Raw genomic sequence first — 20,250 nt, forward strand, 5'->3', positions numbered from 1 at the left:
AAGGCCTCATACACAGGGAATTAGACAACAGCCCCATAAAACTAAACAGTCACACAGGTGAATGTAGCCCATAATACAGTGATCATAATATTTTTTTCCCCATTTTCCGATCAAACCTAATTAGTCAGAGAAGTATCCACCCCAGAGTTCTGCCAACCCGTGAGCCAGGTTGGTCAAACCAGCTGAGGCTTCGGGCACTGATTCGTCCGGAGCTGTGTTATTTGGGATGTAAGCACAAACATGGTCCCGATAATCACGCATACTTCTCCCTTTTCAGCCAATAACATATCTAATGCAATTATATTCTGCTAAGCAATCAGGCTGGTTGCTTCAGTCTGTTCTGCAAAACCTTTAATAGCATCTCTGGTATACTTGTTAACCTCTTGCTCCTACCTGACACGCAGGTGTCCCATCTAGACATCTGGAAATGCAAATGCGCTACGCTAAATGCTAATAGCACCCGTTAAAACTCAAACGTTCATTAAAATACACATGCAGGGTATTGAATTAAAGCTACACTCGTTGTGAATCCAGGCAACAAGTCAGATTTTTAAAATGCTTTTCGGCGAAAGCATGAGAAGCTATTATCTGATAGCATGTAACACCCCAAAAGACCCGCAGGGGACGTAAACAAAATAATTAGCATAGTCGGCGCTACACAAAACACACAAATAAAATTTAAAACATTCATTACCTTTGACCATCTTCTTTGTTGGCACTCCTAGATGTCCCATAATCACTATTGGGTCTTTTTTTCAATTAAATCGGTCCATATGTAGCCTAGATATCGATCTATCAAGATTGTGTGATCAACTAAAAAAATAACGTTTTATAACGTAACGTCATTTTTTTTAATTAAAAAAGTTGACGATAAACTTTCACAAAACACTTCGAAATACTTTTGTAATGCAACTTTAGGTATTGGTAAACGTATTGGTAAACGTTAATAAATCAAATTGATCACGAGGCAATGTATATCCTATAGCTGTACATCTGGAAATAATGTCCGGGTAAATCTCAACCAAAATATCCGGTCTGAGACCTGAAGAAATGGGCTGTCTCTTGTTCGTTTGACCAAGAAACAAAGCCTAGGCAAATGACAAGACTGTTGACATCGTGTAGAAGCTGTAGGTATTGCAACCTCGGCCCCATTTAATGTGGTTCACCTTTATCATTCGGTTGAATGGATATATTTTTCCATTTTCAGTGATCAGATTTTCCTGCACTTTTCGATGAAACGCACGTTCTGTTATAGTCACAGCTGTGATTTAACCAGTTTTATAAACGTCTGTGTGTTTTCTATCCACACATACTAATCATATGCATATACTATATTCCTGGCATGAGTAGCAGGGCGCTGAAATGTTGCGCGATTTTTAACAGAATGTTCGAAAAAGTAGAGGGTCGGCTTAAGAGGTTAAAGCTCTGTTGATTATCATAAATATAATTAATCCAGTCCACGTTCTTATTGAGAGTAGACCACCCGGAAATACTCAACTCTAATCCTGCTAGGATCTGATTTCTTGCTTTGAACTCATCTAGCATCCCCGTGGAACCCCAATGTTATCAATGCATACTTTGTCATCTAGAGACCCGGATGGAGTAGCTCTTTTCTCCCATTTGGCTAAACTTCATGTCCATGTCCATTCAACATGAGTGTGAAAGGCATTGCCAAATGTACAAGGGAGCATAATCCTGTCGGTAAAACCTCGCCCTGACATCATTTCCCAAGAGTACTGTATCGGGCCAAACGGTAATAATCTCCTCCGGTCACTGTAAAGGGAGGAAGTCTTGATTTAAGGGGAACCTGTGGATATAAATAGTGCAATCAATACAACTGTCATTATCTGGCATTCCTGCTTTTGTGAACAGCTTTACCATACCGGCCTAAACTCCTCTACCCAGAACCGTACTAGGGTGTCGCCCAAGACCTGGTCATATCCATACCACAACCCTAGATCCTCCTTCATTTCTGTTTAAAGGGTTAGGCGTATCTTTATGCAATACATCCCTCTCTCCTGATTACAATCAAAAACACATCTTCACTATACTCTACCTTCTTCCTCCATACTGGGTGAGTGGATTCATATAGCCCTCTCTCTCCACATGAGCTATGACCTGTGTCTACGATCAATATGGGAACCTGCACCGATATATGCCATAATGGCTCAGAGTCTTAGACTGCCATGTAGGTAGAGACTCCATTTTGGTCTACATAAAACGCCATTGAGAGATCCTTCCCAACCTCTACTCTAACTTCCTGTCTACCCCGATCTAGGGATCTCTTATGCTTATTTTGGAACAAAATCCTCATCGTCTAAACCATGGGTCAAATTACCACTCTCCGCATACTCAAGTAGGACGTGCTGTATCAGGAATATGTCACCCACAATAAGACAGCTCAGATGAACAGCTTCCATGTGAAGCCCCACCCTCTCCCCGAGAACACATCACTAGCAAGGGACAGACGCATCTTCACTTCTATGAACAAAAACAGGGGTGGTAGGACGGGTAGGATTACTTCATTCGAGAGATGGCCCCCGGAATTCTGTTAATTCCAGTTCTCCTCTCGAACACCGTTTATTGTTCGACAGGATATCTTACCCTCCCGCCGTGCGATATGAATCCGGGTAGCTCTTTCAGCTAGCTGTCACCAGGAGCCCTTGGTATGGTCCCCCCAACAAGGCTCTGGGACTGGATTGAGTGACTTCACCTGTAGTTCACCTGTAATGCATAAAATCCTGGACATACAGGCTTGGTTAACAAACAGTTTCTCATGTGTTTTATCTGATTATATCTTTAACTTATATGCCTATTTGTTAGCTAAAAAACGTTTTTTTATTATTAGTTTCTTATCCAATAGGCCACTATCTTACCCACCCCCATTTTTGATACCTGGCTCTGCCCAGGTAACAACCTTATAAACCCTAAATAATGACTTAGGTAGGATTAGTATATTATCCTTATTTCCTGACATTATCATGTATGTCCAATTCTCCCTTGGGCATCCATTCATCCCAATCCTGTATCAATTCTCTGTCCAGTGTCTTATCTAGTTTATGAAGTATCTGTGCTATTTATATATGTTCTTAAATATATATATTTACCGATTTAAAACAGTAATTCCTTTCTCTCCTATCTCTCAAAATGCCACTAAGCGTCTCACTTTTTGACTATCTAAAATCATTGATTTTAGAAAAAACATGTCTATACGTGGCCCTCTCTAAAGTCCTTACATTTCCTTAATCAATCTATCTTAATCCTTACAATAATCCTAAATCACCACAGATGTCCTATATTCCTGTTAAATATCATAATATTTAAAAGACCTCCTAATGGTTAACCAGAGCCTGAACAAATGCTAACCATATCGTAATCCTTCCTACACACTAGTTTAAGAAGTATCTGTGCTATTTATATATGTTCTTAAATATATATATTTACCGATTTAAAACAGTAATTCCTTTCTCTCCTATCTCTCAAAATGCCTGTTGACATATTAAAGAACCCTTTATCCTTAAAATAAAAATAATCACCTGTGTAATTAAAACTCATAAAATAAAAACTCATAAGGCTCCATATGTGAGTGTGCCTCTTTAAAATACCTTTGCACTAAAACAAATAGTTCTAACAAATGTTTTATATATATAAATTTGCAAACCTTAATGGATAATCAAGACTTCCAGACCTTTTTAAATTTGGTCGTTTATGGCCGCTATCTCCCCCATTCTCCCCAAGATTATAATCCCAGGAAACTTCTGAAAGTGAGACACAACACGCCTAACTAACATTCACTATGCTACTTCGATTCAGAAACTCAAAAGTGAACTATAACTAAACCTAATGATAATTCCCCTTTGACTCAAATCATTAATCATAAATTTTAAACATTGTCTACGTATATGTTTACTTAAATGAACATGCTATCCTTAGATACAATTAACCTGATAACATTATTATCCAATGTATTACTTTTCCCTCTGCCGCAAATGTCGTACATTTCTCAGTGTAAGAAATCTGTAATTTAATCCCAGATATTTAATAAAAATGCATTCTCATGGCTCCTTTAATTTATTTATTTTAGATAACTCCCATCCGTCCCGGAATAAAGAATCCTACTTAAACACGCCAGAACACAATGTTTAACTAAGTTAAATCAAACCCTAAAATTGACCATAACCAGTAAACAAATAAACAAACCACTTTTATCAGCAAAAAACAAACTATACAAAAACTCACTACTATAATGCTTCAGATGGTAAAATTACTCAGAGACTCACGTTTACATCTGTTAGTTCCTCAAGAGAAAAAAAACATGCCCCTGTTACGCATGTCTACGTATCAGGGGAAAGGCTCGAATAACCAAATTCAACCTAGCTAATTTCCCGAGACATATGCAGTTATGTTTTTCTATAGAGGTTGCTTTTCAACTTTAAATACCCTAACATGGTTCCACACAATGGAAACAGTGCTCAAATTCACTGGTGTTTCATAAACAATCAAACCTGGGATCGACAACCATCGGAATCCATTATCACAATGTTTTATGATTCAGACATCCAGTCTCCCTCTCTCATAGCCTAATCCAATCCAAATAAACGCCACAAATCTTATGATGCCCACCTAGCGTATCAGCTGCTAGTTTTTAGCATCTTTCCTGACTATCCTGGCGACTCTCGAATTACTTTTAAAAAATGATTTTGTCATTTTTTATCAACTTCTGAAAAGTGACTCAAAACACTAATGCACACATTTTCCTTCTAAAAGAAAAACAATTTTCTCCGTTAACCCCCAGTCACAACATAATTTCCGTGGCGATCAAAAGTGCTTTGCGAGTGACGTCATCAACAAGTGCTCAACCTCGGCAATGAATTTTAAATAATTGTTGTTCGATAAACCAAACCTAATTTATCACATCTGTTCAAATCATGAATTATAATTTACAACACCAACAAATATCTCTAAATTAGCTAATTTTATAAAACATTTTGATGGACATAAATCGTAATTGTCTTTTCGTTGTTTTTTTAGAATTCATTTTGATTTAAATAACTGTCTCGTCTTTGACTTAGAGTCGTAATTAAAATGCTATTCCCAATACGTTATTGACTTGTCTAATTAAAACTCCTAAATAATCCATATATGAGTGTACCCCTTTAAAATACCTTGCCTCTGGGAACAGGGAAATCCCCTTAACCCAAACTTTTACTACAACAACGAAACCTAATAATTCTGATAATCCCTTCACATCATTTGTTTTAAATCTCTCGATGTTTCATGTAACTCATTCAGTCTATCTTCAAATTGTCGTCCCAAAATATTTTATACACTGGCATACACTCGAACCACTATGATAACCGTGCACTGTCCCTTTAAGATAAGACATTTACTTGTTCCCCGCAATGAAAATCGAAAGAGATCATGTTTAGAATACGTTACTTTTTGTTAGAATTCACTGGCGTTAACCTAACCAAAAATCAATAATCGGAAAAACAATCACAACTTTTTACGATTAAACTATTCTTACCTATTTTATAGTCCAAAGCGTTGCACTATATAGCCCCATTGAGTGTCTAGAAATTCCGTTGCTGGCTGTAGCATCTTTTCAGAAAACGACGCCACAAATCTGCCTGCCTCTGTAAAATATATATATTCCTTATTCAGATTGAGTTCAGTTGTAAATTCTAATCATCAGAGTAAAACCAACCAAACTTCTCAACTTTCTATAACCTAACATTTAAATGTACCATGTTTTGTGCTAAATTTATGTCAGTCGATACATAAAGCGCTATGACATCCGGATAGCACGAAATTGTATCGTATCTCTCCGTTATTCCCTACATTTAACCAGGTTTAGGTGACTTTCTCTTCTGTGATACATTGATTTAAATACGAATCCCATCTCAATACATTATTCCAGCAGATCATTTTGGGCAAAATAGCGTATTACATCGAAATTGTCTCGCCATTATTATTAATGCGTTCTTTTTTCAATTCAATTCAAACACATTTTAACGTTTCAGTTCACATTTTATACAAACACTGGCGACCGTATTTTTCAGGCAAAACATGCAAATAGATGAATTACGATCTAAAATCAGTTTTAGTCTATCGGTTTCAAAGCTGAAATACTGTACCTTGGTGTCCCGCTATTAAAATGATTGTGCTTCCCCGCCAATAATTATATTATTATAATTGTCTGTAGTCGCAAAACTTCGACACCGGAAATTCCCAGAAAATCGTCCTAATTTATAACCCTTCCTGGCTATATTAGTAATATCAGCTTCCATTCAGGTTCTTTGTCCGAGTCAGATTTTGGACGCCTCCCTTCCATTCTCCTATAACGGTAATCTCCCGCTAGTTTCCGACACTTCTTTTGAGGAATTTCTAAACATCCTTACCGTTACTTAGCTATGGTATTAAATCACTTATCTATGCCTTTCTATATTTAATTTTACCTTCTAATGTTTGTGTATTTCTATGAATCTGTAATTTACCATTACTTGTCATGTTTTGTCATTTATTATCATGTCTTGTCCCTGTGCTCCCCATTCTATTCGTTTCCCTCTGCTGGTCTTATTAGGTTCTTTCCCTCTTTCTATCCCTCTCTCTCCCCCTCCCTCTCTCACTCTCTCGCTCTCTATTCTCTCTATCGTTCCGTTCCTGCTCCCAGCTGTTCCTATTCCCCTAATCATCATTTAGCCTTCCCACACCTGTTCCCGATCTTTTTCCCTGATTAGAGTCCCTATTTCTCTCCTTGTTATTCGTTTCTGCCCTGTCGGTTCCTTGTCTAGAATTCACCGTGCTGTGTTTGTGTATCGCCCTGTCGTGTCGTGTTTTCCTCAGATGCTGCGTGGTGAGCAGGTGTCTGAGTCTGTCTGGTTCAAGTGCCTTCCCGAGGCAACCTGCTGTTCACCTGCTGTTCAAGATCGAGTCTCCAGTTTGTCCTCGTCATTTCGAGTGAAAGTTGTGTTTTTTGTTTGTATTTACTTTACTGGATTAAAGACTCTGTTTTCGCCAAGTCGCTTTTGGGTCCTCTTTCACCTGCATGACAGAAGGAACCGACCAAGGAATGGACCCAGCGACTTCAGACGCTCGTTACACTGCCGTCGAGATCCAAGGAGCCATGCTCGGCAGACACGAGCAGGAATTGTCTGCTGCTCGCCATGCCGTGGAGAACCTGGCCGCTCAGGTTTCCGACCTCTCTGGACAGTTCGAGTCTACGTCTCGTGCCACCTGTTACTTCCTGGCCTGCCGAGCCTCCAGAACCTAGGGTTAATAACCCACCTTGCTACTCCGGGCAGCCCACTGAGTGCCGCTCCTTTCTCACGCAGTGTGAGATTGTGTTCTCTCTCCAACCCAACACATACTCTAGTGAGAGAGCTCGGGTTGCTTACGTCATTTCACTCCTTACTGGCCGGGCTCGAGAATGGGGCACAGCTATCTGGGAGGCAAGGGCTGATTGCTCTAACAAGTTCCAGAACTTTAAAGAGGAGATGATTCGGGTTTTTGACCGTTCAGTTTTTGGTAGGGAGGCTTCTAGGGCCCTGGCTTCCTTATGCCAAGGTGAACGGTCCATAACGGATTATTCTATTGAGTTTCGCACTCTTGCTGCCTCTAGTGAGTGGAACGAGCCGGCGCTGCTCGCTCGTTTTCTGGAGGGACTCCACGCAGTGGTTAAGGATGAGATTCTCTCCCGGGAGGTTCCTTCAGATGTGGACTCTTTGATTGCTCTCGCCATCCGCATAGAACGACGGGTAGATCTTCGTCACCGGGCTCGTGGAAGAGAGCTCGCATCAACGGTGTTTCCCTGCTCCGCATCGCAACCATCTCCCTCCTCTGGCTCAGAGACTGAGCCCATGCAGCTGGGAGGGATTCGCATCTCGACTAAGGAGAGGGAACGGAGGATCACCAACCGCCTGTGCCTCTATTGCGGAGTTGCTGGACATTTTGTTAATTCATGTCCAGTAAAAGCCAGAGCTCATCTGTAAGCGGAGGGCTACAGGTGAGCGCAACTACTCAAGTCTCTCCATCAAAATCCTGTACTACTTTGTCGGTCCATCTACGCTGGACCGGTTCGGGTGCTACATGTAGTGCCTTGATAGACTCTGGGGCTGAGGGTTGTTTCATGGACGAAGCATGGGTTCGGAAACATGACATTCCTTTCAGAGAGTTAGAGAAGCCTACGCCCATGTTCGCCTTAGATGGTAGTCATCTTCCCAGTATCAGATTTGAGACACTACCTTTAACCCTCACAGTATCTGGTAACCACAGTGAGACTATTTCTTTTTTGATTTTTCGTTCACCGTTTACACCTGTTGTTTTGGGTCATCCCTGGCTAGTATGTCATAATCCTTCTATTAATTGGTCTAGTAATTCTATCCTATCCTGGAACGTTTCTTGTCATGTGAAGTGTTTAATGTCTGCCATCCCTCCCGTTTCTTCTGTCCCTACTTCTCAGGAGGAACCTGGCGATTTGACAGGAGTGCCGGAGGAATATCATGATCTGCGCACGGTCTTCAGTCGGTCCCGAGCCAACTCCCTTCCTCCTCACCGGTCGTATGATTGTAGTATTGATCTCCTTCCGGGGACCACTCCTCCTCGGGGTAGACTATACTCTCTGTCGGCTCCCGAACGTAAGGCTCTCGAGGATTATTTGTCTGTGTCTCTTGACGCCGGTACCATAGTGCCTTCTTCCTCTCCGGCCGGGGCGGGGTTCTTTTTGTTAAGAAGAAGGACGGTACTCTGCGCCCCTGCGTGGATTATCGAGGGCTGAATGACATAACGGTTAAGAATCGTTATCCGCTTCCCCTTATGTCATCAGCCTTCGAGATTCTGCAGGGAGCCAGGTGCTTTACTAAGTTGGACCTTCGTAACGCTTACCATCTCGTGCGCATCAGAGAGGGGGACGAGTGGAAAACGTCGTTTAACACTCCGTTAGGGCATTTTGAGTACCGGGTTCTGCCGTTCGGTCTCGCCAATGCGCCAGCTGTTTTTCAGGCATTAGTTAATGATGTTCTGAGAGACATGCTGAACATCTTTGTTTTTGTCTATCTTGACGATATCCTGATTTTTTCTCCGTCACTCGAGATTCATGTTCAGCACGTTCGACGTGTTCTACAGCGCCTTTTAGAGAATTGTCTCTACGTAAAGGCTGAGAAGTGCTCTTTTCATGTCTCCTCCGTTACTTTTCTCGGTTCCGTTATTTCCGCTGAAGGCATTCAGATGGATTCCGCTAAGGTCCAAGCTGTCAGTGATTGGCCCGTTCCAAGGTCACGTGTCGAGTTGCAGCGCTTTTTAGGTTTCGCTAATTTCTATCGGCATTTCATTCGTAATTTCGGTCAAGTTGCTGCCCCTCTCACAGCTCTTACTTCTGTCAAGACGTGTTTTAAGTGGTCCGGTTCCGCCCAGGGAGCTTTTGATCTTCTAAAAGAACGTTTTACGTCCGCTCCTATCCTCGTTACTCCTGACGTCACTAGACAATTCATTGTCGAGGTTGACGCTTCAGAGGTAGGCGTGGGAGCCATTCTATCCCAGCGCTTCCAGTCTGACGATAAGGTTCATCCTTGCGCTTATTTTTCTCATCGCCTGTCGCCATCTGAGCGCAACTATGATGTGGGTAACCGTGAACTGCTCGCCATCCGCTTAGCCCTAGGCGAATGGCGACAGTGGTTGGAGGGGGCGACCGTTCCTTTTGTCGTTTGGACAGACCATAAGAACCTTGAGTACATCCGTTCTGCCAAACGACTTAATGCCCGTCAAGCTCGTTGGGCGTTGTTTTTCGCTCGTTTCGAGTTTGTGATTTCTTACCGTCCGGGTAGCAAGAACACCAAGCCTGATGCCTTATCCCGTCTGTTTAGTTCTTCTGTGGCTTCTACTGATCCCGAGGGATTCTTCCTTATGGGCGTGTTGTCGGGTTAACAGTCTGGGGAATTGAAAGACAGGTTAAGCAAGCACTCACGCACACTGCGTCGCCGCGCGCTTGTCCTAGTAACCTCCTTTTCGTTCCTGTTTCCACTCGTCTGGCTGTTCTTCAGTGGGCTCACTCTGCCAAGTTAGCTGGTCATCCCGGTGTTCGAGGCACTCTTGCGTCTATTCGCCAGAGCTTTTGGTGGCCGACTCAGGAGCGTGACACGCGCCGTTTCGTGGCTGCTTGTTCGGACTGCGCGCAGACTAAGTCGGGTAACTCTCCTCCTGCCGGTCGTCTCAGACCGCTCCCCATTCCTTCTCGACCATGGTCTCACATCGCCCTAGACTTCATTACCGGTCTGCCTTTGTCTGCGGGGAAGACTGTGATTCTTACGGTTGTCGATAGGTTCTCTAAGGCGGCACATTTCATTCCCCTCGCTAAACTTCCTTCCGCTAAGGAGACGGCACAAATCATTATCGAGAATGTATTCAGAATTCATGGCCTCCCGTTAGACGCCGTTTCAGACAGAGGTCCGCAATTCAGGTCACAGTTTTGGAGGGAGTTCTGTCGTTTGATTGGTGCGTCCGTCAGTCTCTCTTCCGGGTTTCATCCCCAGTCTAACGGTCAAGCAGAGAGGGCCAATCAGACGATTGGTCGCATACTACGCAGCCTTTCTTTCAGAAACCCTGCGTCTTGGGCAGAACAGCTCCCCTGGGCAGAATACGCTCACAATTCGCTTCCTTCGTCTGCTACCGGGTTATCTCCGTTTCAGAGTAGTCTGGGTTACCAGCCTCCTCTGTTCTCATCCCAGCTTGCCGAGTCCAGCGTTCCCTCCGCTCAAGCGTTTGTCCAACGTTGTGAGCGCACCTGGAGGAGGGTGAGGTCTGCACTTTGCCGTTACAGGGCACAGACTGTGAGAGCCGCCAATAAACGCAGGATTAAGAGTCCAAGGTATTGTTGCGGCCAGAGAGTGTGGCTTTCCACTCGCAACCTTCCTCTTACGACAGCTTCTCGTAAGTTGACTCCGCGGTTCATTGGTCCGTTCCGTGTCTCCCAGGTCGTCAATCCTGTCGCTGTGCGACTGCTTCTTCCGCGACATCTTCGTCGCGTCCATCCTGTCTTCCATGTCTCCTGTGTCAAGCCCTTTCTTCGCACTCCCGTTCGTCTTCCCTCCCCCCTCCCGTCCTTGTCGAGAGCGCACCTATTTACAAGGTACATAAGATCATGGACATGCGTTCTCGGGGACGGGGTCACCAATACTTAGTGGATTGGGAGGGTTACGGTCCTGAGGAGAGGAGTTGGGTTCCGTCTCGGGACGTGCTGGACCGTTCACTCATTGATGATTTCCTCCGTTGCCGCCAGGATTCCTCCTCGAGTGCACCAGGAGGCGCTCGGTGAGTGGGGGGGTACTGTCATGTTTTGTCATTTATTATCATGTCTTGTCCCTGTGCTCCCCATTCTATTCGTTTCCCTCTGCTGGTCTTATTAGGTTCTTTCCCTCTTTCTATCCCTCTCTCTCCCCCTCCCTCTCTCACTCTCTCGCTCTCTCTTCTCTCTATCGTTCCGTTCCTGCTCCCAGCTGTTCCTATTCCCCTAATCATCATTTAGCCTTCCCACACCTGTTCCCGATCTTTTTCCCTGATTAGAGTCCCTATTTCTCTCCTTGTTATTCGTTTCTGCCCTGTCGGTTCCTTGTCTAGAATTCACCGTGCTGTGTTTGTGTATCGCCCTGTCGTGTCGTGTTTTCCTCAGATGCTGCGTGGTGAGCAGGTGTCTGAGTCTGTCTGGTTCAAGTGCCTTCCCGAGGCAACCTGCTGTTCACCTGCTGTTCAAGATCGAGTCTCCAGTTTGTCCTCGTCATTTCGAGTGAAAGTTGTGTTTTTTGTTTGTATTTACTTTACTGGATTAAAGACTCTGTTTTCGCCAAGTCGCTTTTGGGTCCTCTTTCACCTGCATGACAATTACTAAATCACTTTAGTTCCTTTTCTGTCTGACTATGTGTGTGTCTCTTTTATGGAAATCTTATCAATAGCTTTGACTTTTGAATCAGATATTAGGTCTTACCTTACAACTATAAGCCCAGGGGTTGTAAATCCCTAGTTAATATCTTATTTTCCAGTTGTGTCAGAGGGCTTTTAAAGAACGCTAATAATCGTTACCTCACGCCACTATTTGTCCGACTTCCCTCGTGCATGGAACCTCCTGTCTATAGATTTGTTTTTTATCCCATTCCTTTAGATTTTGGTTCCCTCTCCTCCTTATTTGGATTTTTCAGTAGTATTTGTTGAATCGGAACGATGATCAATACTGCCACAATTCAAATGACCATTCCAGTTATCTTGCACATTCCCTTCCTGTCTCCCCACGCCCAGTATTTGTACAAGATCACCGTCCTATTCCCCAGCACTTAATCAATATCCCGTCTTAATCTCGGGCGGATATGCTTCTCATGATTAAGTTTAGTTTATTTACGGTAGTGCACATTACCACAGGTTATTTTCGAACCTGCTCAGTGTATATCGGTTAAACAAAACCCAGTGTATGTTGGTCATACAAAACCCTGTGGGAATAGCAAAGCTCACATTATTGATGAATTCTAAAAAAAATGAACATCAATCAAAGAACTCAAATCCCCACAGAATCGAGAATAAAGGCTACTGACCTGCTGCCGACTGGGAAAAACACTGTTCGTTTGGATCTGTCACCGTACCTGTCATCTGGGTTAAACACCGGCCTGTTTTTAACCTCGATCCAGAAGCCAGGTCTTTTTTTTAATAACGTGCACGATTATTCCGGCGTACGACACTTCAACTATGACAGACAAAATGAGAAGAAAAATCCAGAAAATCATATTGTAGGATTTTTAATGAATTTATTTGCAAATCACGTACAAACAAGCAAGATTTCTGGCTCTCACAGACCTGTAACTTCTTCTTTAAGAGGCTCCTCTGTCCTCTACTCATTACCTGTATTAATGGCACCTGTTTGAACTTGTTATCAGTATAAAATACACCTGTCCACAACCTCAAACAGTCACACTCCAAACTCCACTATCGCCAAGACCAAAGAGCTGTCAAAGGACACCAGAAACAAAATTGTAGACCTGCACAAGGCTGGGAAGACTGAATCTTCAATAGGTAGGCAGCTTGGTTTGAAGAAATCAACTGTGGGAGCAATTATTAGGAAATGGAAGTCATACAAGACCACTGATAATCTCCCTCGATCTGGGGCTCCACGCAAGAATTCACCCCGTGGGGTCAAAATGATCACAAGAACGGTGAGCAAAAATCCCAGAACCACACGGGGAGACCTGTGTGTGTCCCCCTGCTTAAGCCAGTACATGTCCTGGCCTGTCTGAAGTTTGCTAGAGAGCATTTGGATGATCCAGAAGAAGATTGGGAGAATGTCATATGGTCAGATGAAACCAAAATATCTTTTTGGTAAAAACTCAACTCGTTGTGTTTGGAGGACAAAGAATGCTGAGTTGCATCCAAAGAACACCATACCTACTGTGACGCATGGGGGTGGAAATATCATGCTTTGGGGCTGTTTTTCTGCAAAGGGACCAGGACGACTGATCTGTGTAAAGGAAAGAATGAATGGGGCCATGTATCGTGAGATTTTGTGTGAAAACCTCCTTCCATCAGCAAGGGCATTGAAGAAGAAACGTGGCTGGGTCTTTCAGCATGACAATGATCCCAAACACACTGCCCGGGCAACGAAGGAGTGGCTTCGTAAGAAGCATTTCAAGGTCCTGGAGTGGCCTGGCCAGTCTCCAGATCTCAACCCCATAGAAAATCTTTGGAGAGAGTTGAAAGTCTGTGTTGCCCAGCAACAGCCCCAAAACACCACTGCTGTAGAGGAGATCTGCATGGAGGAATGGGCCAAAATACCAGCAACAGTGTGTGAAAACCTTGTGAAGACTTACAGAAAACATTTGACCTCTGCCATTGCCAACAAAGGTTATATAACAAAGTATTGAGATAAACTTTTGTTATTGACCAAATACTTATTTCCCACCATAATTTGCAAATAAATTCATTATAAATCCTACAATGTGATTTTCTGGATTTTTTTTCTCATTTTGTCTGTCATAGTTGAAGTGTACCTATGATGAAAATTACAGATCTCTGATCTTTTTAAGTGGGAGAACTTGCACAATTGGTGGCTGACTAAATACTTTTTTGCCCCACTGTAGGTACCCTTTTCCCCCACCTGTTTTGTGGGAAGTTAACTTTGAGTCATTGTTAAATCAAGTTCAAATGTACGCTTACCATGCTGCACCTTGGTCCAGTCCTTCAGCCAGCCGTGACAGAACTTCCCACCACCAACGGACCAAGTAGCATGGTAAGGTGGACTCCTGGACATGGGAGGACGTTCTGGACGATAAGGGAGTCTACACATGGGAGGAGATCCTGGCAGGAAGGGATCACCTTCCATGGGAACATGTGGCGGCAGCTAGGAGAGCAGAGGCAGCCGGAGAGAGAAACCAGCGGTATGTGGGAACACGGCTGGCAAGGAAGCCCGAGAGGCAGCCCCAACATTTCTTGGGAGGGAGCACATGGGGAGTGTGGCAGAGTCAGGAAGCAGACCTGAGCCAACTCCCCTGCTTACCGTGGCGAGCATGGGACTGGTCAGGCCCCGTGCTATGCGGTGATGCACACGGTACCGAGGCGGAGTATTCACAGGCCGGCTGCCAGAGTCTCCCCCCTGTCCGGAGCTGCCAGAGTCTCCCCCCTGTCCGGAGCTGCCAGAGTCTCCCCTATCCGGAGCTGCCAGAGTCTCCCCCTGTCCGGAGCTGCCAGAGTCTCCCCCTGTCCGGAGCTGCCAGAGTCTCCCCCTGTCCGGAGCTGCCAGAGTCTCCCCCTGTCCGGAGCTGCCAGTCTTCCCCCTGTCCGGAGCTGCCAGAGTCTCCCCCCTGTCCAGAGCTACCAGAGCCGCAGCCCAGAGGCGCCCCTCAGCTCAGTGGCGCCCTCTATGAGGGTCTTCAGTCCAGGGCCCGCTGCGGGGCCCAGACTGAGGTGGAGCGGGGTCCACGTCCCGCACCGCCGCCGAAAGAAGGCCCACCCGGACCCTCCCCTTTAGAGTCAGGTTTTGCGGCCGGAGTCCGCACCTTTAGGGGGGGATTCTGTCATAGAGAGGCTTTTTATTCTCTATTTTGGTTAGGCCAGGGTGTGACTAGGGTGGGCATTCTGTCCTTTTTTCTATGTTTTGTATTTATTTGTCTTGGCCTGGTATGGTTCTCAATCAGGGACAGCTGTCTATCGTTGTCTCTGATTGAGAACCATACTTAGGTACCCTTTTCCCCCACCTGTTTTGTGGGAAGTTAACTTTGTAGTTGTTCATGGCACAAAAAGCGTTGTAGTTGTTCATGGCACATAAAGCTTCACAGGTTTTTTTTCTTCTTTGTTTTGTCGGCGTCATTGTTAAATAAAGTTCAAATGTACGCTTACCATGCTGCACCTTGGTCCAGTCCTTAAGCCAGCCGTGACAGTCATGTTTACTCCCGCTCCCCCTCTCCAGCACTCGACGTTGCCAGTCCTCATTATTAAGCACACCTGCCACCATCATAATGCGCACCAGTGCCTCATGAGATTCACCTGGACTCCATCACCTTCCTGATTACCTCCCCTACATCTGTCACTCCCCTTGGTTCTTTCCTCAGGCGTTATTGACTCTGTTTCATGTCTATACGCTATTCGTGTTTATTGTTTTGGTCCATGTATTTATAAAAATGAGTCACTCCCTGTACTTGCTTCCCGACTCCCAGCTTTCATGTTACAGAATAACGCCTCACCAAGGGGAAGCAACCAGGATTTTTGTGTGAATACCTTCGGAAGGCACTGTAGCTACCACCACAGCGGCATTCATTATTTAGTTGTTCACTGGACAATACAGAATACAATTGTATGACTTACGAACTTACTTGGAAATCTGATTTGTAGCCTGTAGCCTAGCTAGCCTTCCTCGCAAGCATTATCAAATGATAACGTTACATAACCAGCATTATCTAGACAATAAATAATACACTTGTATGACCTATGACTTAACTAAGTTGTAATGAGGTAGCTAACACTGGCTAGCCTGCCTAGCTTGATCAAAAGATAGCTACCTACATAACCAGCAATAACGTCATCTAACATCGTTAGCTAAATTATACCAGAAAGGTCATAATATTCCAGTACCTCTCATTATACTCACCACCACTGCTTGGCAGAAGGGGGCATGATTTGTTCACATAATTGTAATTCAAACACAACCTTCATTTACTCATTTAACTAGGCAAGTCAGTTAAGAACAAATTGTAATTTACAATGACAGCCTACCCCAGCCAAACATACACCGCCCTACGGGACTCCCAATCACTGCCAGATGTGATTCAGCCTGGATTCGAACCAGGGTCTGTAGTTATGCCTCTAGCACTTAGATGCAGTGCCATAGACTGCTGAGCCCCTCATGAGCCCTCATTGGTGAGGTTTCAAGGTCCATTTGAGAATTTACGACCGAAATGATCCTATTTACACTATGTAGTCAATGTTGACACTATAATGAATGTGTCTGACTCATATCAATGCCACATGGGCTGTTTTCAAAGGGATTAGTTGCTTTTTAGGGGCAGTGGCTCTTTAACATTTATTTATTATTTTATTTTTTTTGAAAAATCATTTTTATTTTCATTTCACATTCAAATTCAATTACATATTTAGTGCATAACGTTGTACATAACATGGATACTTACAAACAGTATCAAAAAGTACCATAACAATATAAGAATATCAAAACTCCTAAAAAAAAGTGTTGTTCTTCAGAACCTGACCACTATTATTGGCTTTAACATTTTACTGCAGTGGGCTAAATCAGGGTCCCAGAGAATGATTCTTGATAGTCTTAAACCAATCTAATTTGAAACAACGGTATACACCTCACACACATGGTTCATGTCTTTCAAAAAATTAAACACCTGTACCATGTCAGATAGAGTTCAAATGCCTTCTATTTTGAGTTTGTATCCAAATATGACACTTCATTCCACCCATGAGGCCACTAGAGGTTGATTTGATCTTTTTACTTTTTTCCCAACATGCTCTACTAGCAGGCAGATTTTTGGGGAATTGTTTTTAATTTAATGTCTGTGTTTTTGCATGTACATTGCAAGGCAGAAAAATCTAAGTTGCAGGTAGAGTTGCAAAATTCTGGTAAATTTCTTTGGTTTTCTTTAATCATGATTTTTTTCTTTCTGGAAATTCTGCAACCCTACTTCAAAGCCTGATGTGGATGTGATCTGTAAACCAGTTTATTAGAATAAAGCTAGGCCTCAGAAAAAGGTCTCCAAGCTATGTATTTCATGAAGAGTTTTATTATAATGATAACATTGCCTAGGAACTTACATGGTAAAAGCCACAGGAATGAAAATGAACAAATTCAACAACCTGTCACTAACAAATACAGTCGTGGGTTGGTAACTCTACAATTAACTCGAAAAAGCAAGGCACACTGCGGAATTACATTGGAGGTGTGGCTTAGTGGGGGCATTACTCAACCTTTTTAACCTGATACAACTCAAATCTGGACCCTTTACAGGGTCACAGTGACTTTATCGGTTTGTGTAATAACTACAATATCCTTTTAAGTAACTATACTCTGTTAAGTGAAAGGGGTTTCCTCAAGAGTTTTGAGTATTGACAGCACATTGCGGTTTACAGTGCATGCTACTGTGTGACGTTTGACTCCCTTCTCCAGGCAGGTGACAAGCATTACCATCCCAGTTGTGCAAGGTGCAGCAGATGCAACCACATGTTCACAGAAGGAGAGGAAATGTACCTGCAAGGTGGGTTTCCAGGGCAAGTACATCTAGTGGAATTTCAAGTACTGTAAACATTTGTGTATGTTCACACAGGGGAGAATACTAACCACCACTTCAGTGGAAGTTTCAATTAGTCATGCACTGAGTCAAGGTTATTTAGAATGTTGTTGTATGCACTTTGTAAAAGCATGAATGGAAAAGGTGGAAATCAGGGATGAAAATTCAAGGAAGTCAAGATTTACAGATGCATAACTTCAGATGTAGCTATGCATCCAGACCTGGGTTCAACAAGTATTTATTTTCTTTCTATAACTTTGAGCTCTTGATTGAGCCTGCCTGGAGTGCCTGATTGGCAGAGTTTGCACATTGGTGTAATTGTGTCAGGCAAGCTCAATCAAGCACTGCAAAAGTATTTAATCGAAAGCAAATAGTATTTGAACCCAAGTCTGTTACACATTTAGGCTCTTCTGAGCTCTTCTTCTCTCTCCACAGGATCTACAGTATGGCATCCAGACTGTAAGAACAATAGCAGAGCTGAAGAGAAATACAGGGTAAAATTGATCAACTCCGTCAAACACACTGCCAGCTTGAATTCTCTTGTTCACTTATCACGTCAAGACTGTTTGGAATCAAGACAACAGCTTGTTTCATGATAGTGAAGTTGATGTTTGACAAAAGTTCATAAGGCCTTCATGTTTCACAAATCATTTATAAGCAAATATTCTGGTAAATGTGATTGTAAAAGTCTTATGGTAATTACAATTTAGTTTTCTGTTCATTTGGATGACAACTGTAGTCAGAGCGAATCAAATGGAGAGTGTTATGGGTATGACAGAGAATGTCATGGGCGTGGCAGAGAGTTTGCTATGGTTATGACAGAGAACATTATGGGTGTTACAGAGAGTTTGCTATGGCCATGACATACGTATAGAACATCATGGCTGTGCTTCTTGCTCCTAAGCAACTTTGCAGTATTTTGTATTATTTCTCACATTATTTGCCCAGAATTATTTTGTGTTATTACAAACATCCGGGAAGAACTTTTGGATATCAGAGCTGCGGTAATACCCCAGCATTACCAGCATTACGACCAGGAATACGACTTTCCCGAATCGGATTTTTGTTTGTACCCGCAGGGCAATTGAACTGATTCCAGAGGCTGATCCAAAACACTGCCGGCGGAGAAGAGGTATTCAGTGGACTTTTAGTCCAACTCAGGAGGCGCGCACACTACCCATCGCTTCCGAGTATATTACTCACTAATGTTCAGTCTCTAGATAATAAAGTTGACGAGCTCAGGGCGATGATTTCCTTCCAGAGAGACATCAGGGATTGTAACATACTCTGTTTCACGGAAACCTGGCTCACTCAGGATATACTGTCTGAGAGGATGGCCCCGACAGAGAGGGCTGCCTCGCTTCTAGCTCTTAGTAAACTCTGAAGTATTTCATTTTTTTATGCATTATTTCTTACATTGGTAGGTCAGGATCTTATCTGTTATTACATAAATACATACATACATACACTCGGGAAGAACTATTGGATATCAGAGCAGCAGGGATTTTAACAAAGCAAATTTGAGAAAAAGGCTACCTAAATGTTATCAGCATATCAACTGTAGCACTCGCGCTGGAAAAACACTGGACCATTGTTACTCCAACTTCCGGGATGCATACAAGACCTTCCCCCGCCCTCCTTTCGGCAAATCTTAGCATGACTCCATTTTGCTCCTCCCTTCCTATAGGAAGTACCCATGCTTAGGACTATTCAACACGGGTCTGACCAATCGGAAGCCAAGCTTCAGGAATGTTTTGATCACGCGGACTGGGATATGTTCCGGATAGCTTCGGAGAATAATACTGACGTGAACACTGAGACGGTTATCGAGCTTATCAAGAAGTGTATAGGAGATGTTGTACCCACTGTGACTATTAAAACCTACCCTAACCAGAAACAGTGGATAGATGGCAGCATTCGCGCAAAACTGAAAGCAATGAACCACCACATTTAACCGTGGCAAGGTGATAGGGAATATGGCAGAAAACAAACAGAGTAGTCATTCCCTCCGCACGGCAATCAAACAGGCAAAACGGCAGTATCGAGACAAAGTGGAGTCGCAAATCAATGGCTCAGACATGAGACGTATGTGGCAGGGTCTACAGACGATCACGGATTACAAAAGGAAAACCAGCCATGTCGCGGACACCGACATCTTGCTTCAAGACAAGCTAAACACATTCTTTGCCCACTTTGAGGATAACACAGTGCCACCAACGCGGCCCGCTACCAAGGACTGTGAGCTTTCCTTCTCTGCGGCCGATGTGAGTAAGACATTTAAAAGTGTTAACCCTCGCTAGGCTGCCGGCCCAGACGGCATCCCTACTCACATCCTCAGAGCATGCGTGTGTGTTTACGGACATATTCAATCTCTCCCTATCCCAGTCTGCTGTCCCCACATGCTTCAAGATGGCCACCATTGTTCCTGTACCCAAGATTGCAAAGGTAGCTGAACTAAATGACTATCGCCCCATAGCAC

The 20,250-nt window shown here is 43.6% G+C and overlaps 1 protein-coding gene across 4 annotated transcripts in view; it reads left to right on the forward strand.

The window, feature by feature from the left end:
* The window catches only part of ablim1b (actin binding LIM protein 1b), a 115,870-nt gene that overhangs the window by 66,589 nt on the left and 29,031 nt on the right, over nt 1-20,250 (forward strand). For 2 of the 4 annotated variants that reach the window (XM_046356512.1, XM_046356511.1), the window contains 3 exons: nt 17,651-17,738; nt 18,207-18,265; nt 18,851-18,903. In XM_046356512.1, the coding sequence (XP_046212468.1) occupies nt 17,651-17,738; nt 18,207-18,265; nt 18,851-18,903 (200 nt within the window). The remainder of the gene's footprint in view (nt 1-17,650; nt 17,739-18,206; nt 18,266-18,850; nt 18,904-20,250) is intronic. The other 2 variants (XM_046356509.1, XM_046356510.1) reach the window with 1 other exon arrangement.

Source organism: Oncorhynchus gorbuscha, linkage group LG07 (assembly GCF_021184085.1).
Source record: "Oncorhynchus gorbuscha isolate QuinsamMale2020 ecotype Even-year linkage group LG07, OgorEven_v1.0, whole genome shotgun sequence".
NCBI lineage: Eukaryota > Metazoa > Chordata > Actinopteri > Salmoniformes > Salmonidae > Oncorhynchus > Oncorhynchus gorbuscha.